This window comes from Bison bison, unplaced genomic scaffold, assembly GCF_000754665.1.
Source record: "Bison bison bison isolate TAMUID 2011002044 unplaced genomic scaffold, Bison_UMD1.0 scf7180017864067, whole genome shotgun sequence".
Lineage (NCBI taxonomy): Eukaryota > Metazoa > Chordata > Mammalia > Artiodactyla > Bovidae > Bison > Bison bison.
This window is the reverse complement of record NW_011494639.1, coordinates 1,991,168-2,017,821: the sequence shown is the minus strand read 5'-3', so window position 1 is coordinate 2,017,821 and position 26,654 is coordinate 1,991,168. Positions and strand designations below refer to the sequence as shown.

General features: G+C 50.1%; 2 protein-coding genes across 3 annotated transcripts in view; one reads left to right on the top strand and one right to left on the bottom strand.

Moving 5' to 3' along the window:
• Nucleotides 1–411, top strand: part of LAMB3 (laminin, beta 3) — a 44,362-nt gene extending 43,951 nt beyond the window's left edge. The window contains exon 24 of the mRNA XM_010836878.1: nucleotides 1–411. This exon is cut by the window's left edge and continues 21 nt beyond it. Within this exon, the coding sequence (XP_010835180.1) occupies nucleotides 1–64 (64 nt within the window). The 3' untranslated portion in view covers nucleotides 65–411.
• A 910-nt stretch (nucleotides 412–1,321) lies between these two features.
• Nucleotides 1,322–26,654, bottom strand: part of CAMK1G (calcium/calmodulin-dependent protein kinase IG) — a 30,929-nt gene continuing 5,596 nt past the window's right edge. Inside the window, exons 2-13 of one of the 2 annotated variants that reach the window (XM_010836861.1) lie at nucleotides 22,540–22,660; nucleotides 16,552–16,680; nucleotides 13,576–13,650; nucleotides 10,935–11,073; nucleotides 10,165–10,288; nucleotides 8,404–8,479; nucleotides 6,654–6,766; nucleotides 5,821–5,899; nucleotides 3,855–3,942; nucleotides 3,206–3,624; nucleotides 2,306–2,433; nucleotides 1,322–2,171 (exon numbers count right to left, since the gene is read on the bottom strand). In XM_010836861.1, coding sequence (XP_010835163.1) covers nucleotides 2,343–2,433; nucleotides 3,206–3,624; nucleotides 3,855–3,942; nucleotides 5,821–5,899; nucleotides 6,654–6,766; nucleotides 8,404–8,479; nucleotides 10,165–10,288; nucleotides 10,935–11,073; nucleotides 13,576–13,650; nucleotides 16,552–16,680; nucleotides 22,540–22,631 — 1,425 coding nt within the window. In that variant the 5' untranslated portion in view covers nucleotides 22,632–22,660 and the 3' untranslated portion in view covers nucleotides 1,322–2,171; nucleotides 2,306–2,342. Of the gene's footprint in view, nucleotides 2,172–2,305; nucleotides 2,434–3,205; nucleotides 3,625–3,854; nucleotides 3,943–5,820; nucleotides 5,900–6,653; nucleotides 6,767–8,403; nucleotides 8,480–10,164; nucleotides 10,289–10,934; nucleotides 11,074–13,575; nucleotides 13,651–16,551; nucleotides 16,681–22,539; nucleotides 22,661–26,654 lie in introns of those variants that run through there. The other variant, XM_010836860.1, reaches the window with a different exon arrangement.

Genomic DNA, 26,654 nt, shown 5'->3' with positions numbered 1-26,654 from the left:
GCGTGTGGAACAGATTCGGAACCACATCAACGGGCGCGTGCTCTACTACGCCACCTGCAAGTGAGGCGGGGCCTCGCCCGCCGCCCCCTCGTCTGCCCTCTCGGCTCCCGGGGGCCTGGCTGGCTGGCAGTTCTTTCCTGCTCCAGGAGACTCTTACGCAGCCTAAAGCACAGCCGGAACCACCCCCAGGATGCAGCTGAGCCTGGGCCGGTGGGGCAGCTACAGCTGGGGGACGGCGACCGTGGAGGCGGGCCCGTATCACCATGTCCAGCGGCTCTCGAGTGCAGGGCGCTTGGCTGGGCAGGGTCCTTGCCCTTCATTCTACACTGAGGCTGAAGTCCTGGGCCCACACAGAATTGTAACTCAAAACGTTGCACAAGGGAAAAGTCCAATAAAAATCTTGGGAAAGGAGCCTGGAGGTCCAAAGAGGGGAAATATTCTGTCTCCCTGTTACATAAACCTTTCTCGCCTGTTTCTGTCTCTGGTCTGGGGTCCCTGGGTGCTCCCCTGCTCAAGCCCAAGGCCTGGTGGCATATGAAGCATAGGCTGACACTCTCTGCCCAGTCTAGCTGGCGCACCACCCAGACTGAGGGAGACGGGGCCCATTTGCTCCAGGAACTGACTGAATTCCTTCCTTAAGAGGCCAGAGGAGCTGTTTTCATCTTTGAACAACTATCCAGTTTCTCATTTGTAGATGGAGAAATAGAAACCCAGACATGGGGAGGAAGTTGTTCGAAATCACACAGCTCCAAGAGGCAGAACTAAGACTAGACTTTGTGTCTCTTGGGATTTTAAAAAGAAGCTATAAACGTGTGTGTGTGTGTGCGTGTCGGCAGATATGCAAGCGGCACGAATATTTGTGTGTTAACTGTGGTTCAGGCGCCATGCTGGTGTTCTGTCTACATTAACCGCGTGGTCGTTACGGATCACAGTATTTATGGAGCGTGTGCATTTTATTTCATGATATGGGTGGCAGTGTTGTTCCCATTTGATAGGCGAGGAGACCAAGGCCCCAGAGGCTCACAGATGTGGCAGGCAGGGCTGAGCTGAGCCTCAAACCCACGTTCATCTGTTACAGGCATTAGGATGGATGCTGGGCCGGGCTGTCTGGGTTCCAACGGCGCCTACTTCCAAGGGGCTGTTGGAGAGGAAAATGAGTCGATGTGTATAGCTCACGACACTGGGTGCCTGGCCCACCCCCCAGAGCTCCTGCCCTCGCCAGGTCCTGCCTGATCTCCAGCTCTCCATGTGTCTTCCACTCCGCAAAGCCCAGAAGCCCCTGAGCTGCTTCTGACTTAGAGAAGGACCAAAAGAAGTCTCATAGAGAAAAATATGTCCATTTTATTCAGCACAACACAGAGCAGGAAGCCGGAGGGGGCGGAGGACAAGAAAACAGGGGTGGGACAAGAACAATGAGCCTGATTTTCAGGGAGAGAAAGGAGCAGAAGCAGGATTTGAATGACAGGCTGAAAGGACAACAGTCGACTTCCAATTTTTACTTAATTGAGTGTGTGTGTGTGTGTGTGTGTGTGTGTGTGTGTGTGTGTGGAGGGCGTCCAGCCATGACAAAAAGTGCTTACAGTACCTAGTGGTGGGTTTCTGTTTCATCTTGGAGGGTGTGGTACTGCTTTTGGATGGGGGTGGAGGCATAGGCCGATCAGAAGTGGATCGTCTGGGAGTTAGGGAGTTGGGAGGTGAATTCGGAGAGCTCACAGGCAGACTGTGATGCTGCCTGTCGCTCATGCAGACTGACAGGCCCCTCTGTCAAGGAGAGGCAGGAGCAAGTGTGTGCTGAGTGGGGAGGCAGGGTAGCTGCTCCATATGGCTTTGCTCAGAGATGGCAACACAGATGGGCCAGCCCGTTAAGCTTTTCACGACGACACAGACCTGGGCACGAGCTGTCTACGCACCCTGCACAGAGCCACCCCGGCAGGGGCGGGTGTGTCGGGGTGGGGGGCATGGAGCAGGCAGGCCCGGGAGGATGCCATTCCTCCTGCCCGCAGCTTCCCAAAGCTCCACCGAGGCTGGGGCTCGCTCCTGGGCCTTCAGGGAGGCTCTGGCCTGGGCGGCAGCCGGCTGCTGCATCCGATCAGGGCTTGGTCTGCTGCTCTCCCTCCCGCCGCAGGGTAGACTCCAGGTTTGGAAGGGCGAAGAAGAGTTGAGTATCTCTCCTGGAGAGGAAAGGGGTTGAGGGTTGGGGTTGGGGGGTGCTGCCGCCTCTAATACCCTCTGTAGCCCATTGTGGAGACTCCGGGGCAGGGCTCTCCCCCTGAGCTTGAGGCCTTCCTTCCTCTAGTCCCCTCACCTGAAAACTGTAGTGAGACAGACATGGGCCCTGGGGATCACATGATGAGACAGACTCCAGTCTGCCCCACCCGGCAGTGGGAGCTGCCCCCGGCTTTCACTGGCACCATGACTTCTGATTTGAAGTTCCTGGAAAGGAAACGTCGCAGCAGGCTGTGGAGTATTTGGAGAAGGAGGAAGGGCCGCGGTAGCCCTCTGTGCCTGTGGCAGCCACTCAGACCTCCCTTCATGAGGTGCAGAAAGTACAAGTCTTTACAGAGAAGACGGATGAGATAAGCAAGCCCCCTAGTCCTCCCAAAACACAGTGTCCCTGGAATCTAACCCCCACCACTCACAGGTACACACTTTCCTGCAGGCGTTTATAGTCCCTGATGCCTCACTAAACTCTGACAGCAACACTGTAGGGTTTCCCTGGTAACTCAGAAGGCAAAGAATCTGACTGCAATGCAGGAGACCTGGGTTCGATCCTAGGATGGGAAGATTCTCCTGGAGAAGAGAATGGGTACCTAGTCTGGTATTCTGGCCTGGAGAATCCCATGGACAGAGGAGCCCATTGGGCTATAGTCCACAGGGTCGCAAAGAGTCAGACACGACTGAGCAACTTTCACTTTTCCTGTGGGGCAGACTGAGCAGGTGTGATCCAATCAAACCATTTTACAGACGGGCAAACTAGAAATAGAGACACAGATGGACATGTCGGGGGCCACACAGCTGGTGAGGGGTGGGGACTGGGCTGGAGGCATCTCCATTGACGCCCCCGACCCTTTCCAGAGCTTTTCTACACCACGGAGCTGCTTCCAAGTGGGAGAGGCTCCCAGGTCTATTTTTTTTTAGCTGCATTGTCCTGAGTTCTTTCAGCCCCAGGTTGAGCAGGACTAAGCCTGGGGCTGGAAATACGTACTGTTTTTTGTTGGCCTTTTTGAGGAGCGTGGGCTCGGAGCAGTAGGAGGCGTTTGCTTTGGTCCCGACGTTCGTGCAGCTGGAGCAGCAGCCGCAGGGCCCGATGGCCAGGGGCCCCTGCTGCATGGGCACCAAGCTGCTGCTGATGCGGAGGGAGCCATTGACCAGGCAGTTGAGAGACCTGCCCCCGGGGGCCGCGGGCTGGGGGCCGTGCCGGCAGGGCAGCCGGGTCAGCGTGGGGGCCGCCGCGCTCGGGCCCGGGGCGGCGGCTGTCTCGGTGATGGTGATCTCCGGGGAGGTGGGTCTCGAGGCTGCAGGGACGGGCGGCCTGTTCTCCGCCTCAGGCCGGACCCCTGGGCTCTGAAGGTTCATGTGCAGCTTCCGCATGTGGTGGACCACAGCTGCTGCGTTGAAGGCTTGCTGGGGAGACACGAGACCCGTCTCTGACCGTCTCCACCCCAGAGGGCCTCCAGCCTTCCCTCTGCCCCATGGACGCTTGAAACCAATGTGTGCACCTCTCATTTCACAGAAGGGTCCAGGGAGCTCCAGCGTCTGCCGGGAGACCCCAAGGAAAGCCCCCCGCCCCAGCTGCCCCAGCCCAGCCTCCAGGGCCCAGACGGCCTGCCCGCCTCTTGGAGAGGACAACTCACCCTCCACTTGCTCTTGGCGAAGTTCTTCTGGATCTGGAGGCTGACTGATGGGTAGATGTCCCGGTGGAGGGCTGTGTTTCCGTTAATCCTGTGGATGTGGAGGGGACACCTGGCTAGTGGTGGTGACGGGGACTCCATCAGGGGTTGGGCAGGGGCTGGGCATGCAGATCCAGGGTAAGCTGCCTCGAGTTCCCCAGGACAAGGGCTGGAACTCCCTGGACAGGTCATAGGGGGCCTATGGTTTAGAAGGGCTTCCTAGGTGGCTCAGATGGTAAAGAATCTGCCTGCAAGGCAGAAGACCCAGGTTTGATCCCCAGGTCAGGAAGACCCCCTGGAGAAGGAAATGGCTACCCACTCTAGTATTCTTGCCTGGAGAATTCCATGACAGAGGAGCCTGGTGGGCTACAGTCTATGGGGTCTCAGAAAGTTAAACATGACTGAGCAACTAACATTAGTATTACTACACTTTAGAAACTTGCTTTTGAGCTGGGTGGGCAACCTATAGCCTCATTGCCTGCTTTTGTAAGTAAGGTCTTACTGTGACACAAACACACCCATTCATTCAGCTATGGGCTATACTGCTTCCATGCTGCGAGGGGCAGATTGAGTAGTTGCCATGGAGACGATATGGCCAGCGAAGCCTAAAACATTTACTACATTTACTATCTGGCATTTTACAGAAATAAAATTTACTAATACCCCATCCCTTACCCCTGGCCCAGTGTCAGAGGGCATTTGGCTGTTACTATCCTTTGACTCTAAACTTTGCACAGAAGCCACCTCCTCTCGGAAGCCTTCCTCTATGAGGCCACCCCCACAGAGGCTGCCTGTTCCCTGTCCCCTGAGCCTCTTATCCGTCCATCTCTAAGTGTCCTCAGACACTTGCTGTGTAAACAGTATTTCCTAGGTACTAAGGGACCTGGAGAAGTAACAGATGTGGCCCTGCTCACTGGGGGCTTACAGTGCAGGTTGGAAGCCTTGTTTCATGCCATGAACTAGAGTAATTCATGGTGAGCTGTGTGATTGTTAAAGAGAGATGGGAAGGTCTGTCTAGACTGCAGGAGCCAGGGCTTCAGAGGAGGACACAGACGGCTCTGGATCCTGAAGGATGCGCATCCAAGGCAGGGCCCTCGAGGTGGTGAACATGTGACCCAAGGTGAAATGTGGAAAGAGCTTGGGATGGAAGAGGGTAGGAGAAAAATAGTCATTAGGCCTTTCTGGAATAGAGAAGGTGTGTTGGGAACCCTGACAAATGAAGTTGGAGGTGACAGGCCAGGCCAGATTAGGGAAAACCACGGCTTGCTGCAGTAGGAACTGGGGAGCTTGTAAATTTTCCAGCAGGTGGGTAGCACACAAAAAAGGAAGTGTTTCAAGACTTTCTTTACCTGCTTTGTGTGTATGTGTGTGTGTGTGAAGCCGCTTCAGTAGTGTTCAACTCTTTGAGACGCTATGGACTGTAACCTGCCAGGTTCCTCTGTCCATGGAACTCTCCAGGCAAGAAAAGTGACGTGGGTTGCCAAGCCCTCCTCCAGGGGGTCTTCCTGACCCAGGGATCGAACTCCTGTCTCTTGCATCTGCTATACTGACAGGCAGTTTCTTTACCACTAGCACCACCTGGGAAGCCCCTTACCTGCTTTACCAATTGGTTGCTTTGTGATTGTTCTCAAAGCGCCTCGCATGGAATAGGCTTTGATCCCAGAGTAAGATGGTGCTCTTAAGCAGAGTAAAGTTGTCTATCTGGCTGCATCTGATTCCCGATTTGATGATCCAGCTGCTACTGTTGGATCAGAATCCACCTCATTAAATGCTGTTTATATCTCTGGCTTGATCTGATCTGTGCCCTTTGGGTGCTATACCAGTAAACAGCTCAGGGCAAGCAGACTCCAGGGAAATGCGTTGTGAAAAAGTCAGCGTGGTGTCTGAGGAGCAACAGCAAGGGTGTAGAGCCCACCCGTGCCTCACTCACCAGGGGTGCCTCAAGGCCTTCTCACAGGTGTACCGCTCATTCGGGTCCTTCTCCAGCAAGTGGCAAATAAAATCCTTGGCTGTGGGGAGCAACCAAAGACACAACAGCTAAGGACCAGATCTCATGACTGATGGAGAATCACTTCCAGGCTGGTGGGTGGCACAGAAGGCATCTTTAGCTCATCTTCCAAAGAGGCAATTTTAAGAGTCTTGAAAGAGAAAAAGAATCCAAACCACCGAGCAGCAGCCCACCTGAAACCACCAGAGTGGCTCCACGCAGCTCTGTCACCCACACAGCACTGCAGATACATCTCTGGTCACGAGGCACCCCCGTGCCTGACGCCACGCGGGTGCCCGCCTGCACCAGTCAGGGGCCAGCACCACACATGGGCACACGCGTGAATGCTGGCTTAGCTCTGATCCCCACTTAAATGGACCCAAGGACAAATACTGATGGCCGTCGCTTACACAGACCTTGCAGGCTCTCGGCTGGACAGGCGAAAGGCAAAACTCGGCCTTGGTTTTGTCCTTCCTGCCTGGAATGCGCCCCTGGGCTTGCTCTGCCCTCCTAGCCCCTCGTCTGAAGTACCTCCCTGCTTTTCTAGGCATCCCACGGTTCTGCCTCCAGGAAAACAAAAGCAGGAACCTTAGATGCAAATCATTTATTTGGCCTTTGAACCAGATGAAGATTTCTCCACTTTCCTTGGCAGCCTGTTCTGTCAGATTCCCCTGGGACCGTTAAGAGCCAGGACTGTCATCCGTTATTAAGCTCTCTTCTCTTGGCAGCCTCTGCCTTGAACCTGTTATTTTGTCTTTCCCTCAGACTGGTCTTACCTGACTCAGAAATGTCATCCCAGAACGGAGATTCAAACTCATAGTAGCCTTCCTTGATCTTCTCAAACAGCTTAGACTCAGTTTCTTCGTAGAAGGGGGGATACCCACACAGCCTGCGGTGGAACAGCAAGGTATATGCTGCTGAAGGACCCCGTCCTGGGCCAGCCGCTCCCCTCTGCCCAGCCTCCACTATATACACGGGCAGGCAACAAGGGTCCCCAGTCAGCAGCGTGACCAGTACATGGGTCTGCCCCTGATTCATGAATGATGCATGCATGTGCTAAGTTGCTTCAGTCATGTCCAATGGATGCAGGAATGATGCAGGTTCCATCAAATGTTTATGCAGGAACCAAAGTTTGGAACAGGTGGCCCTTTATATCCTACATTATATCCCCCAAACCCTCACTTTCTCCCTTCCCCTGACTCTGCATGGGTGCAAAGTCACTTCAGTTGTGTTGGACTCTTTGGAACCCTATGAACTGGAACCCACCAGGCTCCTCTGTCCATGGGATTCTCCACCCAGGAATACTGGAGTGGATTGCCATGTCCTCCTCCAAGGAACCTTCCTGACCCAGGGATTGAGCCTGTATCTCCTGCGGCTCCTACATTGCAGGGGTATTCTTTACCATTGAGTCCCTGGGGAAGCCCCCATGATTCTTGAAAAGTGAAAGTGTTAATTGCTCAGTCATGTCCAACTCTTTTCGATCCCATGGACTGTTGTCCAGCAGGCTCCTCTGTCCATGGGATTCTCCAGGCAATAATACTGGAGTGGGTTGCCATTCCCTTCTCCAGGGGACCTTCCCAACCCAGGGATAGATCCTAAGTCTCCTGCGTTGCAGGCAGATTCTTTACTATCTGAGCCACCAGGGAACTTTGACTCTTTAGATGATGTATCAACTATCTTCAAGAAGGATGGTAGAAATGTCTACTTGAATGTAACTTTCCAAGGGATTCTTTTTAGGCTGTTTTGTTCTTCATTCTTTAGAACCTAAACCACTGATTGGCACAGAGGAGACAGCCAATGACAATTTGTTGAGTATATCATTGAAGAGAAGACTTATTCAACATACTTTGAGGAAATAGAGAAATGCATCCATACTGAGGAGGAAATGATTAATTTCAGGTTATTTTCCAAGAGCAAAGTTTGCTATCAGTGAGAAGGGATGCCGGGCAGGGGGTGGTGAGCAGCTTTGGAAAGGAGAGCCTGAGAACAAGAAGTCCAGTCTCCATTCGAATTGCGAGGGGGAGCTGGGGATTGCTCTCGAGTCACTGCAGGGCAAATAGACCTCATTTAGGCTTGTGGAGGAGGAACCATGACGAGGTTCATCCAGGCCATCATTTTGCCTTGGGCTGACGTTATCAGGAGAGAAATCTGAGACGCGAATATTGTGCCCCCTTGGCTTCTAAGTTTAGGATGTCTCCTCCTTCTTTAACTGTTCATTCTATAGAGTAGGACTCAGTACATTTATATACAGTAAATGGGGGTGGGATGCAGAAAGCGGGAGTGCCGTGTGGCTGCACAGTGGGTTCACACTGAACTCTGTTTTTATAACTGAGTGGCGATCAGGACAAGATCCTCTGGAGCTGTGTGCATTAGTAAGTGTGTGTGTGTGTGTGTGTGAATGCACGTGGACGTGCACATGCTGTGGAGGTAGATGCTGCTTGAGGTGCTGAGATGGGGAGGAGAGAAGAAAGGGTGAGCAGGCGCTGAGACTCCTCAGGAGCCGGGCCAACGCCAGCTTCTACTCACAATATGTAAGTGATGACGCCGATGGACCAGCAATCCACAGCCTTGCTGTAGGGTTTCTGGGCCAGCACTTCTGGAGCTGCAGTAAACCATAGGAAGAGTCAGGCTGAGCAGGAGCAAGAGCAGAGGGTGAGGAATGCACGTCAAAAGTCAGCAAGAGGCGTAGAGAAGAGGGTTAGGGTAGCACCTGAGATGAGTTGATGTTTAAGGCTAGACATTCTCCTACAACACAGACAGTGTCTCTCCCAGCAGGCTAAATCTTTCTCCAATACACGAGGAGGTCCCATGACAGGCCCCATGACTCGTCCATCAGACTGGGGATCTCCAGGGCTAGGTTTCCTCCTTTAGACTTAGTACTCTGGAGGCAGGGTCTGTAGCTTTCCACTCAGATGGGAGACCCCCAGGGCAGGGATCCTTAGGGAAATCTGCAAGGTAAGGACTTTTTCCTCTCACGAGATGGGGATCTCCCTGAAAACAGAGGTTCCATTGATTGAGGAACTTCCAGACGGCAGGTAGGAACTGTCCCATCAGTCTCTGTTACCTCCTAAGGGCAGGCCTTCATCTTCCCCATCAGCCCAAGAGCTCCATGAGGGAATGGGCCATGTCTTCCTCTGACTGGCAGCTCTGCGGCAGCAGTGAGCTGCCTTCGGTATTTATCCCAGATACCAGTGATTTGTATCCAGTGGACTCAAAACCTGTTGGTAAGTAACCACCTCTCTTTCAGGGAGAGAGAAGATTCCCTCTGTTGAGTCAGGGTTGTACTTCCTACTTCCAGCCCCAACTACTCTTGATGAGTGGCCAAGAGAGAAGGGGCAGACGTGGATGCTCTAAGCTTTGGCTTTCTCCTTCCAAGAGCCCAGGAATGCTTTCTCCTGGTACCCTGCCTGTTGGCACCTTTTGGGGGGCCCTGGAAGCCTACAGAGCTATGAGGCAGGGGGCCCCACTTCTGCCAGTTTCCTAGGCTATGTCCTTGGGTATATATTTGGGTGCCCATATTTAAGTTCCTCAGATTCAAACTCAACACTGCACCTCCAGGATACCAGCAGTTGGGGGGGCTGAGGTCTCCTCCAGACTGGGAGAAAGGAGAGAGGGGGGCTACTGGCCAACCCCTCTGCAATCTACAGATCTCTGGGTTTGTGGTCTTGTTTCTGTCCCTGGTCTAGGTGGAAAAACAAAAGCAGGAAGCCTTGCTGCAAAAATGAGAGCCAAAGTATAGACAGGGCAGTGGGAAGGCTCAGGGTAGGATGTCTTTAAAAGATGTAGGGTTTGGGAGCAGGCAGAGGCGTTTCAGATAGATTGAAAGTGAAAATGAAAGCTTCTCAGTCATGTCTGACTCTTTGTGACCCCATGGACTATACACTCCATGGAATTCTCCAGGCCAGAGTACTGGAGTGGGTAGCTGTTCCTTTCTTTAGGGGATCTTCCCAACCCAGGGATCAAACCTAGGTCTCCCGCATTGCAGGTGGATTCTTTACCAGCTGAGCCACCAGGGAAGCCTAAGAATACTGGAGTGGGTAGCCCATCCCTTCTCCAGCGGATCTTCCTGACCTAGGAATCGAACTGGGGTCTACTGCATGGCAGGCAGATTCTTTACCAACTGGGCTACTCAAACCTTATACCAGATAGATTGGGTGGCCCTAAACCTCACACGTGACTGCTGTACTGGGATCCCACTGTCTCCTCACAGCAGTCTTTTTCTGTGAGTAATATCCACGTGGAGGGATGTAGCCAACTGGTCAACCTCCCTTCTGTCCCCAGACTCACCCACGTAGCCTGGGGTCCCACAGGCAGTAGACATGACACCATTCTGCTCCATCTTGGAGAGCCCGAAGTCTGTGATCATGATCTTAGAATTCTCCTCGGGGGTGAGGTACAGGAGGTTTTCAGGCTGTGAGGGAAGAGAAATATCATGTAATGTAGGATACAATCACCTGAAACACACATTTATTTCCTTTCCCCCATATCTAATTTCTTAGGAAGCTGTATCCTGGGCTCCTGACTTTAAGGCCAGACTTATTTCCCTCCGTTTTTCCTATCTTCTTCCTACTTGACCTTCATTCACCATAACTCAGCACCATGTATTTTGCTTTTGGCCCTGACTTTACTTAGCTTTATAGCTATTGATGTACTAACCCTTCCTTCTTCTCATCCCCAACTACTCCAAAATTGTTTTGTTTTTTGAGGAAACCAACCCTTATTTTGTCTGATCTTTCTAAACTCTGGTACATGTCTGGTGCGATGTTGACTCTCAGTAAGTATTTATTAAGTACTGTATTCAAGGCTGTGTTCAAGGAACAGCATGGATTTTCTCGGTAACCTCGTAGGATGAGGATAGTGAAAATCAGAAAAAGGCTGAGGTACAAATTAACAATGATTGTTCAGTCACCCAAGATTTGTTTTAGAATCCGAGAGTGAAAGGGACCTTAGGGATCATCTGGTTCAACTCTCTCATTTTACAGAGCTTAGACTGCCCACGATCCATGCAGTTTCCCAAAGAATCATTCCATGTTTCCCGGAGGGCCCCATCTCAGCACCTTTAAGTCTCTGTGGACGATGCCATTCTCATGGAGGTATTTCACAGCTGACAACACCTGCTGGATCACCAAGCTGGCATCCTTCTCTGTGTAGACACCCCGTTCCAGAATCCGGTCAAACAGCTCCCCACCAGAAACACTGTGGACACAGGGGCAAGTGCAGGAATCCAGCCCTTATTTCAAATCAAAGGGATGTGAATGCCTTTGTTCTCGAGCTCTGGGGACGTAGAGCCCTTTGATGGAGAAGGCAGGTTTCCACCCACCACTGTTCAAGGGGGGCCGGGGGAATTACTCCAATCTCAGGATACATCCTTTTGAGTGCCTGGAGTGCTATCACTAGGGAGTCATTTCTTTTAGCCAATCATTGACCTCTCTCTGGAAACTCTCTTTTAAAATGGAAAATACCACTGTTTAGGGTTTCGCAAGAAGTCAGTTTTCAACTAATACAACATTGTAAATCAACTATATTCCAATCGTTGCTTCCTGTGGACATATTTCACAGCTGCCTTCTTTCCTGGCCTGGGACACAGGGAGCCATGACAAAAGGGAGAAGTGAAGCTGAAATCAGACAAAGTAGGAAAGAGAAGGAAGTCCAGATGAGGCTAACTGGGCTTCTGCCAGGATTTCTTTCCTCATTTTGGAAAACTGAGTTACCTGAAGCTGAACTTATGAGGTGGAGTCATAGCAGTGTTTTTAGGCTCGTGTGGTACAGTATCTGAGAGTTCACAGGTGCTTGAAGATCAGGTCCAACCTCACGTCTTGCTGTTCTCTAGGCTACTTGCACCAAGTTTTCTGTCAGTGCTGGAACGCATCAGTGGCACAGAATTCCCTCCCTAAGACAGGTTGTTATATTTTTTGTCATCTTCTTAATATTTCTATGTATTATGATGGAACTTGACTCCCTGCAGTTTCTACAAGTGACATTGCTTGTGGATATCCACACACGTAGGCACCATGCAGCAATAAGGAAGCAGAAATTTCTTTAATCAAAATGCACACCGTCCTGTTCCTTTTGTTTCTTCCTGAAGCTCTGGGCTCTGTTGTGGAAGCTGGAGGCTCATGAGAAAGATATTCTTTGTCCCTGACTGTGGATTCCTGACTCACAGCAGCCTGGGTCCTAGAGCTGGTGCTCTAGAAGCCTTGGCAGGACTTTGTGCATTGGTGCGTGCTTGACCATGTCTGACTCTTTACCCTGTAGCCTGCTAGGCTCCTCTGTCCACGGGATTTTTCCAGCAAGAATACTGGAGTGGGTTGTCATTTCCTCCTCCAGGGAATCATCTGGACCCAGGGGTTGAACCTGTGTCTCCTGCATTGGCAGACAGACGCTTTAGCACTTGAGCGACCTGGGAAGCCCTTGGCAGTACTTTGGTGACATCTAAACCTGCCCACCCTCCCACCTGGGTGACTTGTGCTAATTGTGTTGACTTGGTCTCATTAAGACGCCATGTGATCCCTGCTCACTTGTTCGTGCTGCTCTGGGTCCCTCTAAGCTCACTCCCTTGGCTGCTTGCTACCACTATTCACTGGGCCTCACGTGAGTCCAAGAGTTAACAGCCTGAGTAGACTCAATAAAATTCCTGGGGAATCAGCCTATCAGTCAAAAAGACTGCATCCACCTTTGCTGAGATTGCAGGGTTAGCGTATGTGTATGTGTGAGTGTGTGAGTGTGTGTGTGAGTGTGTACCTTATACACTGAAGCATCTCTGAGCCTAAGGATGAGCCCTCAGGGGCACTGACTAGCCCTATATCAGTCACTCTCAGGCATAGCTCTTATCTGGATGTTACCATCACATGGACACCTTTGTAATGTGGCACCATTTCTATCCAATACACGGACACAGGCACAGTCTTAGCTTATTTTTAACACTGGGTGGCTCTCTTTTGAGAAAGTCATTCTTTCTATTGAATTGCTCTCTATCTACTTATGGCTTCTACTTCCACGGTAATTTTACCCTGGAGTGATGCTAAGATATTTAATACCCAGTTTAGAGAACACGGGGGGGATTTCCTAGTGGCTCAGATGGTAAAGAATTAGTCTGCAATGCAGGAGACTTGGGCTTGATCCCTGCATTGGGAAGATTCCCCTGGAGAAGGGAAAGGTTACCCACTCCAGTATCCTTGCCTGGGGAATCCCATGGACAGAGGAGCCTTGCGGGCCACAGTCCACGGGGTCGCAAAGAGTCAGATACAACTGAGCGACTAACACTTTCACTTCATTTTCTTTATGGACCATGGACTTATGGGTCAAAATGGACTCAAGCCACAGTGCCAGAGGAAGGTTCTGGAGGCCTCCTGCTATGCTGGGCACTACCCTTTCAACTGTAGGGTTGTGAGGCGGTCCAGAAAGTCTGAGAGGCATAGGGAAGCAGGGGAGGATGGACAAGTTAGGGCTACAGCCATTTCAACAAGTGGTAAGGCTACACTGGTTCATACCAACTCAATTATCAGCCCTAGTTTTAACTCTCGGTCCACTCAGAACACATCCACAACCAGAAAGAACTCTTGGCATGTCAAAGCCTCTTGAACTAATCCTTGATTTGTCTTTTAATCACAATCCTTCCCTTACCACCGACAAACCTCTTCTAGGCTTCTAAGGCCCCACCAGACTCTGTGTGGGGGAAGAGGGTCGCCATGCACTTACAGCTGCATGACCAGGTAGTAGTGAGTGGTGCTCTCATAGATGTCCTCCAAGGTCACAATGTTCTCGTGCTTGATCCTGAGGAAGAGAGAGGGTCACCGTGAGTGACCTATGGTTCACGTGGTCCAGACAGAGAAAGCAGATCTAGCCTAGATGGACTTTGATTTCTTTCAGAGACTTCTGATGACAATGTTTAGGAAGACATGATCCTTGTGACGCCTTCCTGATAAGTAGGCAGTCACAAAGAAATTCCAGAGAAAAGATTCCCAGCATGGTATTCAATTCACATTTATGAGTGGGTAACTGATCCTCCTGACTTCAAGGAACAAACACCTCACCGTTACTCCAGAAATCTCTTTAAACTTTACCTAGAGAGAAAGCTCAAAGAGCTGAGGGAAGCTGAGGGATCTGTGATCATTAGTTTATTTTGAAAAATGGGGCTCCAGGCGTCCTTCGGAAACATCCCATCAAGTGTGATCCCTCAACAGCTGGGATGTAGGTTAGCTAAGCCTCCTCATGGATAACCTAGAAGGAAGCATTGCAAGATGATTGTTCCAGGATATTGTGAGTAAGACAGATGCTCATTTTGAGGGTCAGTTCCATGGGAAGCCTTAGATCAGTGATTCTCAAGCGGGGGCTCTTTTGTCCCTCAGGGGATCTTTGACAATATCTACTGACGTTTTTGTTTGTCACAATTGGGGACGGGGGATGTGTTCCTGGCATTCAGCAGGTAGAGACAGTAATGTTGCTAAGCACCCTGCAATGCTTAGGAGAGCCCTCAACACAACAAAGAATTAATTGGTCTAAAATGTCAGTAGCACCTAGGCCAAGAAACCCTGCCCCGGACTACCTTTGTCTGGGATTACTCAGAGGCTGAGTCAAGCAGAATAATCATATTAGCTGAGGGGTTGGTTTGCAAGCAGCAATTCTGTGCATGCCCATCCAGGAAGAAAGTCTCTACCCAGGGGAAGAGGTAGTTTTACCCAGGGCTGTGCAGTACAAGGATTAACTTCAACTTGGAGACAGCTGGACTTGAGTTCAGGTCCATTTGCTACTTGGCTAATCTTGGCTGGTTTACTCAAACCTTTCAAACCTTGCTTTCCTTGTCCATACAGTATATCCCTCCCATAGAATTATATCAGGATGAAAAGTGATAAGACACGTAAAATGCTTAGTACAACGCTTGAGGAATAGTAAGCACATAATCAGGAGTAGCTAGCATCTTGAAGACGTTAAAAAAATACAGACTCCATGCAGTGACTGTGATGGATTCATCTACATTTATAAGCTGATGATGCTAACAGTAATCTATCGATGATTTACTCACTGAACAAATACTTATTGAATATCTATGCTGTTAGTGACTGGGATACAATGTAATGATAAGAAGGACCAGTGAGCCTATAGTCTCTCTCTACCCTAATCTCTCTGGAGCCCAGACCAACACTTCTACCAGACACTTCTATGTAGAGATAGCTGGATATATTTATTCGATATGTATAGAGGTAGGTGGATATTTATATTCAATATATTGCAACCCATTGCTATTTCGTCTCAGCCTACACATCCTTTCCATTTGCTGTCCTAAGCAATGAATGATATGCCTGTCCACAGAACAGCTCCATCTCAAGGTCTTTTTAATGCTTTTTTTCTTTTATACTCCTTCCAGCCAACCCCAACCACCTCGCTGTCTGAAATATCTCTGGGATTCAGTCTTCCTGCTGCCACGTGATCTTGCCACCACCTCTGGTCCTCATCCCTGGCCTCGATGATTGAGAAAGTTTGGCAGTTGGTCTTCTGCCCTCTAGGCTGGCACCCTCCAATCCATCCACCACCATGCTTAAGAGGGATGGCTCTAAAATATAAACCGACCATGGAAATTTTGCCTTAAAACCCCTTGATGACTTTTCTCTGCCAATAGAATAAAGCCGATATTCTTTCTCATGGCATCCCACACCCTTTCAGGCCCCCTAATCCGCTGCTTCACCTGTCCCTTGACGGCGCCCACTCTCAGTTCAGGGGCTTTTCAGCTCTAACTCTCCCCTCATGTCCCTTGCCCTTCCATGATCCTATGTTCATATTTATGCTACACTTGACCTGACTTCTCTTTCTGCACTGCCCTTCCTGTCTCCATAAAATGCTACTCACCCATCAAGGTCTGTTGTCTTTGAAAATGTACCTAAAATTCGTACTCACGAAGACACACATACAGGCAACACGAATCTCTGTCTCTTCTACACTCTGCCTTTTGCTAGTGTGGCTCACAACCAATGGGACTGGCATTTGTTATGGGCACCTCTGTCTCTGCTAACAAAGATATGAGTTCCTGAGGATAAAGCGTTTTTTCGACTTCATCTTTGTGGTCCTGATGCCTAATCACTTTTGGATTACTGTAGGAGTTCCGTAGGGGTTTGGTTTCTGAGTCCTGTTGTAAACATTTGATGACTTGGTAGTGTTGTCTCCATCGTGATAGTTGGGACACTGAACCTACATTTGCGTTAGAAGAAATTGAGGCTCATTTCCAAATCTTGTACTGCTGCTGCTGCTAAGTCACTTCAGTCGTGTCCGACTCTGTGCGACCCCAGAGACGGCTGCCCACCAGGCTCCCCCATCCCTGGGATTTTCCAGGCAAGAACACTGGAGTGGCTTGCCATTTCTGTACTACTTTCTTAAGTGTTACTCCTTTCTGGTGTTGACTTTCAATTGATTTTCGGTCCTTTGAGCTAATTACTTTGTGGTCTATGTGTACAAACCAGCTCTGCTCTCAGTTGATCACTAGTTGTTTTGATGAAAAACAAAATCAGCCAGGATAGCTGTCTGGCTAATATAGCTGATGGATCAAACTGACTCATCAGCTTGAGCAAAGGGAGTTCATACCTTTGGGGGTGGAAATCCCACCTCAGTCTCTCTCAAAGGTCATTTGTGAAGGAAAGGTGGTGATCCCCTGGTTGTCCTTGACCAACACTAAGACCCACTCACTTTTTCAGCACAGCGATCTCATTCTCCAGGCTGCTGTCCCGGAAGGCAGGTGACTTTTTGATGCACTTCAGGGCAAAGAGCTTCCCAGTTACCCTTTGCTTCACCAGGAAAACTTCTGAGAAAGCTCCTCTGAGTAGAAAACACCAAGAGATAAACATTAGTACCGGCAGGCGAAGGAACCCTGCTGGAGACAAAAGCAAAGGGCAGATGAAAGAAGGTGTGGCTGGTAATTTGCTTCATTGTCATCATGGGCACCATGGCAGATCCTATCTGACATGCCATTGTATTCTTTGACTCAGGGGCTAGAGGGCTGGTTGCTCTGGCCTAGTCCCACGATTTGGAAATGATTCTCAGAAACTCTGCTTTAGGTCTGCAGATTTCTCCTCTTGGCAAACCCTTTAAGGAGAGGCCACTGCTGATCTTAGAGAGGCAGCATATGGCAAATTCTGTAAAGAAGTGCCCAACTATACGCTTACAACCCCAGCTGCTGTAGCTTCGTGGTTCCCCAGTTAGGGCAGCCTTCAGGAGCTCCTTAGTAAAGGACTTATTAAGCTGGTTTCAAAGCACAGAGTTCAAGTAATTTACACCAGAAACACCAATGGTGGAGACACTCTAGCTGCTGGTGAAGATGCGTGAACAAATGCTACAACTGTACATTCTGAGAAAACTTAATTAAAAAAAAAAAAAAAAGAGAACGAGAGAGGTCACTACAGAGTCAATTTACTTGTCTTCTCCCAACATGGTGTGGGCTTCCTTGATAGGAATAATTACTCCTGAATATTCATTGGAAAGACTGATGCCCAAGCTGAAAGTCCACTACTTTGGCCACCTAATGTGAAGAACTGATTCATTTGAAAAGACCCTGACGCTGGGAAAGATTGAGGGCAGGAGGAGAAGGGGACAACAGAGGATGAGAGGTATCACCGACTCAATGGACATGAGTTGGGTAAACTCCAGGAGTTGGTGATGGATAGGGAGGCCCGGCGTGCTGCAGTCCATGGGGTCGCAAAGAGTTGGACACAACTGAACGACTGAACTGAACTGAACTGAACTGAAAGAATCTGCCTGCAATGTAGGAGACTCCGGTTCCATTCCTGGGTCAGGAAGGTCCGCTGGAGAAGGGATAGGCTACCCACTCCAGTGTTCTTGGGCTTCCCTTGTGGCTCAACAGGTAGAGAAATTCACCTGCAATGTGGGAGACCTGGGTTCACTCCCTGGGTTGGGAAGATCGCCTGGAGAAGGAAAAGGCTACCTACTCCAGTATTCTGGCCTGGGGAATTCCATGGACTGTATAGTCCACGGGGTCGCAAAGAGTCAGACACGACTGAGCGGCTTTCACTTTCAGCATGGTGTTGTCCCTGCTTGGCAGTTAGAAGTAGTACTGAGAGATGGGGCTCTAACGTGAGAGAGAAAAGACTCCTCTGTTAGTTTTAGAGGCTGATGACTACTGTGATCCAACCGTCAGCGGCAAGGGGGATGAGCATCTGCTTGCTCAGTAGTATCTGTGAGAACAAAAAACAGAGCCCAGCTGCTCTGGGCAGGCTGTCTGAAGATGGAGAAGTTGGAACCCAGTGAGAACACAGGGTAGGATTCCAAACTGCAGGCTTCTTGGTTTAAGGGCTGTGTCGGGGGCGCTGGTCCTCTAAAGACGAGGCTATAACAACATTTAGTGAACAGTGGATGCTGGGGCCTGATGTTAGAACCTCAGATTTTGGGTAACAAGTCATATACCCAGTTTCTTCATCCAAAAAATGAGAATGTCAATAGTATCTGATTCATAGGGATGTTGAGAAGAGTATGTGAGTTAGCAGGTGTAAAGTGCATGAAAGTGTACCTGCCATCTAGTTAACCACACGTGTAAAATACTATTACCCTTATAAGTACTATTTTAGGGAGAACACAGGTTAGTAACGAGATGAGACAGAGTTAGGGGGGAAATAGCAGAGCCATCCTCTCCCTGCCATCTGGGGGTTCTAGCATGGAGGCTAGCGGCAGTCCAGCTTCCGGAAGGATATCCAGAATCTGCATTAGAAAGCACTTGCTGTTTCCGGTGTCTGTTTCCTGCTTCCCCCAGCTGCATTGGAACCGAGTTAATTAGAGCCTTCAGAGCTTGCTCTATTCATTCATTCACCCATCCCTCCAATCAAGATTTATTGAGCACCTACTGAGTCTTAGACACTAGAGATAAAAAGGAAAGTTTTTATTCTGCTCTTAAGCAGCCTGTAAATTAGTGAAGAGCCCAGACAAACGAGCAATTAGCATTCACTTTGAAAAATGCTGTTAGGCTTTCCATGATCGCTGGTTGAGCTGACAGAACCTCTCTGTGTCAGGCCCTGGGATTAGTACTGGTCTGGCTTAGAATCTAGTGTCAGAAATAAGACACAGACAGATCCACAGGAAGTGCTATGACCCCACAGGAAACAGACACTTAAGAGAGGGCCTTGGCTGTGCTTGGGAGGGTGGGTCACACACTGCACAACCCCAGCAGAGGCCGTCACCTCAGAGCCACTGTATCTTTTCATATAATAATTACGATAACATTTTTACTCTGGACCATGAGCTAGAGAAAAGGGCCTTTTTTCCCCCTAATGTGTACAAAGTGACCTCTTGGGTTGGCTGAGAATCACATCATTCGTGGCCCTCTGACTTAAGAACATGCTGAGCTCAGTTTTAAGGGATCAGTGAGGGTTAGCCCAGGGAAAAAACAAGTTGGAAGTGATGTTTCAGGTGGGGGTGAGGAAGAAGCAGGATTAAAAAGCCTGGAAGTGCAGAACAGCAGGGAGGGGTGGGGCCGCTGGAGGGTGGTCCAGCCCCTTTGTTATGGATGAGGCAGAGAACGAGGGGAGATGGATGTGGAGGGACACCCGGTCTTAAGCCTGGCTCTGGGTGGAAAATGCTCATGTGTTTGTGTGATGGACGGATGGAGGGAGGGAGGTTGGATGGGTGAACGGATAGGAAATTTGGACTGGGATTAACACTGTGTTCCACTCATCTGAAGACCTTGCTTTCCTTATAAAGGAGAGTTGAACCACACGACCTTAAAGATTCCTCCCACCTGTAATGTTCTCAGGTTTGCCTTCGGATTTCTCCTTTTGCCTATATCTTTGGAACCGCACGAGGATGGTTCCCTGATTTCAAAGCTGACATCCCCTCTGAGTCCACTTGGAAAAAGAGATCCAACTAAGAGCTTCCTGGGGGATCTGTCCTGCAGTGAGTGGCATCTCCTAGGGTTGTGCAATGTTGTGGTAATTACTGCTCTTCTGCTCAGGCTGCTTTATGCATGGTGTGTGTGTTTATGTGTGTGTGTGGAGCAGGGGCAGAGGAGAGGGATTAGAGGACTTAATTGTGCCGTCTGCCAGACTGGGGAGCAGAGAGCTAGTTTTGAGTGGCCAAGGTTGCATGGGTCAGAAGGCAAGACGGCTGAACTTCAGCGCTAAGAGCACTTGCCGTGATAGAACTTGATTTGCTTTTCCTGCTCTGAACAGCTTTCTGCTCTTGCTGGGAGCAGGGGTGCTAGAAGAGGAAGGGAGGAACCAAGAAGAAAAATCTCCTTCTGGGCCTTGAAAAAAGGAGGCCTGGCGCTCGAAGACATACCCTCTGTAATGGACGAGTTTTGCCAAGTGTCCCTACAGCTGCCCAGGGCCCTGGAATTGTGGGTGATGTCTGGACAGATTTCACAAAAGCCTATTTTCCCCTGATGGGTGGTTCCAGGGGAGCTGAGGACTAGGGGGACGGCGCCTTCATTGTGAGATCCTGGCGCTTCCTGAACAGGGCAAGTCGGCGCTGCCTCTCTGCCGAGATCACCCAACCTGGGTAATGCCACGGGGTCTGCAGCCTGGGCTGCCTGTCCCCATCCTGAGCGCCGCAGGGATGTCTTCTCTCGAGCTTCTGTTCGCCTTAGCTGCTGCAACAGCTGTGACTTGCCCCGTCTTGTCTGTCTACTCCCCTCATATTAGTGCTGGGCTGGGTAAGTGAGAGCCACCAACAACACAAAATATAGATGGCTGGCCGCCGGGTCCTAGCCCCTTTAAATTCCAGTTTAGTATCCTGAGACCAGGAAGCTGTATTTTTCAAAAATTCCCTAGATTGAAATGAAACTAGGAAATGATTCCTTTTCTTGACTGTGACAGTGGCACTGTGGATATAGGAGAAAATGCCTTTGTTCTCAGGTGGCGCAGACAGAGGATCCAGAGACGATGTGTCATGATGTATGCAACTTGTTTACAAATTGTGCGGTGAAGTGTGTGTGTGTGTATAAAGCAAATACAGTGAAATGTTAACAATTGGATTTAGGTGATAGGTATAGCAGAGTTCATTGTACTATTATTTCCCTTTCACTTAACATTTTCATAGTTAAACGTTAGAGGCATAATAAGCTCCCCAGGTGGCTCCCCTATCCCCTGGCGTTTAGAAGCTGCTTGGCAGACTTCACTGAGCTCCTTGAGGGTGGCACACCTCTGTCTCCGAATGTCCTGTAGCACAAGTCTGAGTAGATGGTGAATACACTCTTGTCAACCTGGGCTTCTTTTTGCCTCTTTCTCTGGATTTTTTTAGCAAAGCATTTTTGATTCACTCATAAGTTGTCCTTCTTTCCTGCCCAAATGCCCCTGCTAACCACCCCTGTCTTGGCAAAGGCCCTTCATGGACAGCGGATGCTCTAAGGCCCAAGGGGGCTGCTGAGACCCTCCTGTGTGCTGAGTGCCACCCTTGCCTGGGATGGGAGGGCCCAGAGGCCTCCTCTCAGGGTCGAGCTGGCTCCTCTCTGGTTTCAGAGACTGTGTGGGCAGCATCACTGCCTAAGGTCACTGCCTCCTAGCCAGGAGGAGGGAGCTAAACTTAGCCAGAGTTGGCTCAAAGGAAAGCTGGCTTGCGTGGACAGCCCACGAAGGGCCCCTCGCATCCCCAGCCCAATTAGCCTAGACTAATTAGCTGACCAGCAGGGGTTTGGAGGCCATGAGAGCCGGTGGCCCGGAGCCGCTGCCAGCCTGCGTCAGAGGCCGCGGCCTCCTGGAGGCAAGGCAGGACTAAGTGGAGAGTCAGCCCCAGGCAGGCTGTCTCTGCTCCACCAGGCGTGCAAGCGCTGTCCAGGGGCAGGCACAGACACCCCAGAGGCGGGCAGGAGCTTGGCTATAACTCGACTTTATTTTTCCAACATGGTGCTTCAGTATGGAGCCAAGAAGATGGTGGTGGTGGTGGCCGTGCACGTGTGCTCAGTCATGTCTGACTCTTTTCGACTCCATGGACTGCAGCCCGCCAGGCTCCTCTGTCCATGGGTTTCTCCAGGCAAGAATCCTGGAGTGGGTTGCCGTGTCCTCCTCCAGGGGATCTTCCCAATCCAGTCATTGAACCCAGCAGACAGATTCTTTACTGTCTGAGCCACCAGGAAAGTCCAAGAATACTGGAGTGGGTGGCCTATCCCTTCTCCAGGGGGATCTTCCTGACCCAGGAATCGAACTGGGATCTCGTTCATTGCAGGCTGATTCTTTACCAGCCGAGCTACCAGGGAAGCCCTAGAGGATGGTGATGGTGGGAGGCAATTCAGGTGTGTGTAACCCATTGGCTTCATAGCCTCAGAAGCACCACCTTCTGTAGACAGCAGACAGTGGGTTTGACCTGTTCACTGTGAGGGGAGTGGAATGAGGAAGCCAGGTGAGGAGGCCCAGGAAGGTTCAGGTCACTGGATCCCTGGAAGTGCTCCAGAACTCCTCTTCCCTGCAACCAGGGCAGGACTCACAAGTTGTTATGGATCTGGAAGCAGGGCGGGGTCTTGGGTGGGGGGTGGGAGAAGGCAGAACCTTGGGGAAAGGGCTGAATTGACCTCTGTATCGCCCCAGGGCACCTTTCCCTGAACCTCCCCTCGAAGCCCCTACTCTGCTCCTGCAACCTGTTGAGATGGTGTATCATCTGCTGCTGGCCCAGGACGGCTGTCTCCAACCCGCCCCCAACCAGCAGGCAGCCCCGCGCCCCAGCCTCGGCCCCTGGACTCACGATCCCAGCACTTCCATGAAGATGAAAGTTTTCCGGATGTTGGTGGTCTGTTTCTTCCAGGAACTGCAGTCATCCTCTTCCTTTCGACCCATTGCCTCCAGAGTTGAAGCTTCTGGGGATGCTTGGTTTGAGGAAGGGAAGAAAGGATCTGATCAGGTAATTTCTCCAATAGGATGAGAACAAGTTGTAAAAAGGATCTATAATACTCACATCCTTCATGTAACAACTAGGAGTAAGGACGGGGAGCAAAATCCGGATAACTGCAAAAATAGGTTACATTACCATGACGAATTTTATTGACAGGCCACTACATGCCTATTGAGTGTGTCCCATGCTCACAGGGCTTAGACTCTCATAATGGAAACTCCCCCTTGTGCAAATGTCTTTAAGGACAATAACACATTTACAAATAGATTAACATTGGACTATCCACCTTGAAGGGATCTGAACTGTTTATGATACCGCTAGAGCTTCCCTGGTGGCTCAGACAGTAAAGAATCTGCCTGCAACGGTGGAGACCTGGGTTTGATTCCTAGGTGGGGAAGATCCCCTGGAGAAGGAAATGACAACCCCAAGTTTTTTTTTTTATTGATTCAGACTACCGAGTCAGCCGGACTTCTATTATCACAGCTTGGCTGCCTCCTCCAATCATTACTATTCTTAACTTCTCTCCTACTATTCTGAGTTAAATGAATGAATAGTAGATGAATGAGCATCGTTTTTCCTCTGCAACTCCCACAACATTTAGCACGGTGCTGTAAAAATAGTTCCTCATTAAAATCTGAATTGAAATGTGCCCTGAGTTTATATTAGGCTTCTCTCAGTACTAAATAGTGTATTTATTCAACGGTCAACACCTACGATGTGCCAGGGGCTGTATGTACCCTATCTCACTCCCCCTAGATAGTACCTTTGGGAAACCCTCTTCATCCGTCAGTGTGTGTTTGTTTTCCTGACTGACGTAATGAGAACTGGAGAACCAGAGAAGTGGTCTTATATCCCAGTGTGGTAGATAGAGCAGATCTCAAGTCTTTTATAAGGATGATTCAGGATGTATCTGAAGATCAGATCATGTAGCCAAGATTATAGGGCTAATGGTTTGCATTCTAGATTTCTTATTCAAGATTAGGAACAGAAGCTATGGATCTCCTACTATATTATACTGCATTCTAGCCTCTTGACACTTAGTTCTATGGTCTTCAGTCTTACTTAGTGTTTTTCAATGCATTTCTAGACAAATGGGTTCCTGTTACATTTCACTGTTAGGTAACATTGCTTATGGTACTCAGTGTATAACCCAGTGGTCAGATGAAGAACACTGGCTTTAAAGTGCCAGAAGACTGGAGAAGTCAGGAACCAAGCAAGTGAGCTAGTATGTACACAGTGATAAAGCCTGGATAAACCAAGAAAGAACAGAACCTGAGCTTGTTACAGAAACGATCAGGTCTCCCTGGTCTTCTTTAGGTGAAGGTCAAAGAGGACTCATGTCATAAAGTAGCTTCTAGGTTCTTCTCTGCCTTTAAGTCATACCTGGGGGGCTTAAGACCCTGGAAATAAGAAGAATGTGACCGAGCGTGGTTCTTGCTAGGAGGAAGAGGCGTGGAAAGACTGACAATTCTGGCCCAAGTGGATCCTGAGAAGGAGATGGGAAGACAGATGGTGTAGTTGGCAGAAGCACACATCTTGGTTTCTAACCCTCTTGGAGTAAGCACCCATCCAGGAACAGAGGAGATCAGGGACGTGGATGAGTGGGCTCCCCAGGACCCTGATGGTGGGAGACTGCAAGCCTAGGAGGAACTCTGACCGCAACCACATTGAACAGTCGCCTCTGGGTGGCCAGGGGTGGGTGGGAAAGCAGGGTCACATGGACTGCAGGGACCCCAGAAGCTTCCCAGGGCCTGGGGGGGCTGCAGCTGGCTTGGACAAGCTCATGGTGTCTAACATGCTCCATGCTCAGTGGCCTCATGTTGTCAGCATGGAATCAGCCACCATGGGAATACTTACACAATGGAAACAGGCAAATGTTACCATCGGGACCTCTCTTCCACTCCTTCTCTTAGCCCCCAAGAGCCAGACGGTAAACATCTACCAGCTTACCTCTGCCCATGGCCCTGGAGGGGGGATATATAACTACCAGGGTGCCTGTCAACCAGAGTCCATAGAAGAGACAGCTACAATCAGGGCTTCTCAGATGGAAGCAAATGTCTGGGGTCAGGGCTTTAGTGGAAGGTGTTAGCATGACACCCTAGGGGCCAGATGGAGCCCGGTGCACTGCAGAGGCCCCTGGGCAGCCTCTGGCAAGATCCCCGAGAGCCGTGATGCGAGGCCCCTGATAAGTCTGGGTCCCCCTTCTCCCTGCCACTAGCAGGCTAAGTAAGTACCTTAAACACAGAAGGCCACCTTGAAATAGAACAGGGGGAGGAAAGGTCGTCGCAAGGCTGTGTGTTTTCTTCAAAGACACTGGATCAGCCAAATGAGACTCTTCATTAACCATGAGGTCATATGTTTACGGACAAGGTTATAATGGACAAGGTCAAATGTAAGGTTTCCCTTTTTGCTGTCTGGTAAGGCTGGAGTCCGTGGGGAAGCTTTCATAGGAAATAAAGAAGCTATATTCCCTTTGTACATTTCAGTCTAGTGTGTAAATGTGCAACCTGGCTATATAACGCATGCCAAGTCACTTCAGTCGTGTCTGACTGTGTGCAACCCTAAGGGCTGTAGCCCATCTGGCTCCTCTGTCTGTGGGATTCTCCAGGCAAGAATGCTGGAGTGGGTTGCCATGCCCTTCTCCACCCAGGGACTGAACCCACGTCTCTTGTGTTGCCTGCACCTACCTCGGCAGGCGGGTTCTTTACCACTAGCGCCACCTGGGAAGCCCCATAGAGGCTCTTATTATGAAAGACACATGTGGGCAATGATAAGCATTCTTTAGCATTGGGTCCAGCCAGATGTAGGCCCAGTGTACTCCTCCTTCATATCTCTAGGCCCATTGGTTGATTTATTCCTTTTGGCAGGATGGAAGCCAAGAGGGACCACAGCAGCTGAGGGTCCAGGCACTGGCCAGCGGAGGACCCACCAGCAATGTGATGGGCTGATCTCGAACTTTGAGAGCACAGTCGCCAAGGTGGAGACAAATGAACGCTGACTGGCAGAGACTACTTTGGGGAAGATGAAATATTAGAATAGAGGGCTATCTTTAGCCAGGTACTATTCTGCAGATTCTTAGCCCCAAATCTAGCAGCTTCCACTTATCACAGTTATTGGCAGCTGGACTTGGACCAAATGCATCTTACTGTCTAGACACACAACAGCTGAGAAGTCTTGAAGGCTGTAGGGGTTGAGGGTTAAGGCTTGAATCTTACAAGGAGCCAATCAACAGTATTAGTTTGTGCGACTCCCTCTGTGTCCCCCCTCCATAGAACAACAGGCCTTCAGACGCCCCTTTTCCAAGTAAGGAGCCAACCCAGAGCCTTCTTTCCAGTGCACGTCCATCCATCTACGGGGCGCGCGTCACTCCCCTTTCTGGAGCCCCTTGGTTTGATGGTCTCACTCTCCAGGAGGCATCACCGCCTCATTAGCAGCTCTGTACTCACTGTTCCTTCTTTCCCATTGCTCTTAAATAGCTTAAAAACACAGTATTCTTAGCCTAAGCTCAGCTATAAGAAAACATCTTTCCCGCCCACCCCTACTCCCATACACTCCATCCAAACGATTCAGTTCCATCTTCCAAGCCACGTGGAAAGCTCAGGGCCCCCGTCTGAAACCCCACTGAAGTCCCACTTCATTCCCTCCTTGATCATGGAGAAACCTCAGGACCTCGCTGCCCCTGTGCACTGGGGGCCTGACTGGACACTGAGCTGGGGCAGGGCGGGGGCAGCCTGCTATTGCTGCCTCTTGCTTCTTTGCCGGGAAATCCTCCCCCTCCTCTCTCGACTTCTGTAATTGAGGCCCTTTCAGTGGAGGAAAAAAAAAAACAAATTCTGAGGAGGTTGAAACTTCAATACTGTTTTCACTTGGTTCTAAAGTGATTCCTGCAGGACAATGCCTGGCTTTTAGTTCCTGCTCTGTGGTGTGGTCTTCCACAAGACTGATGGCCTTCCTGATCTCTTGGGAGA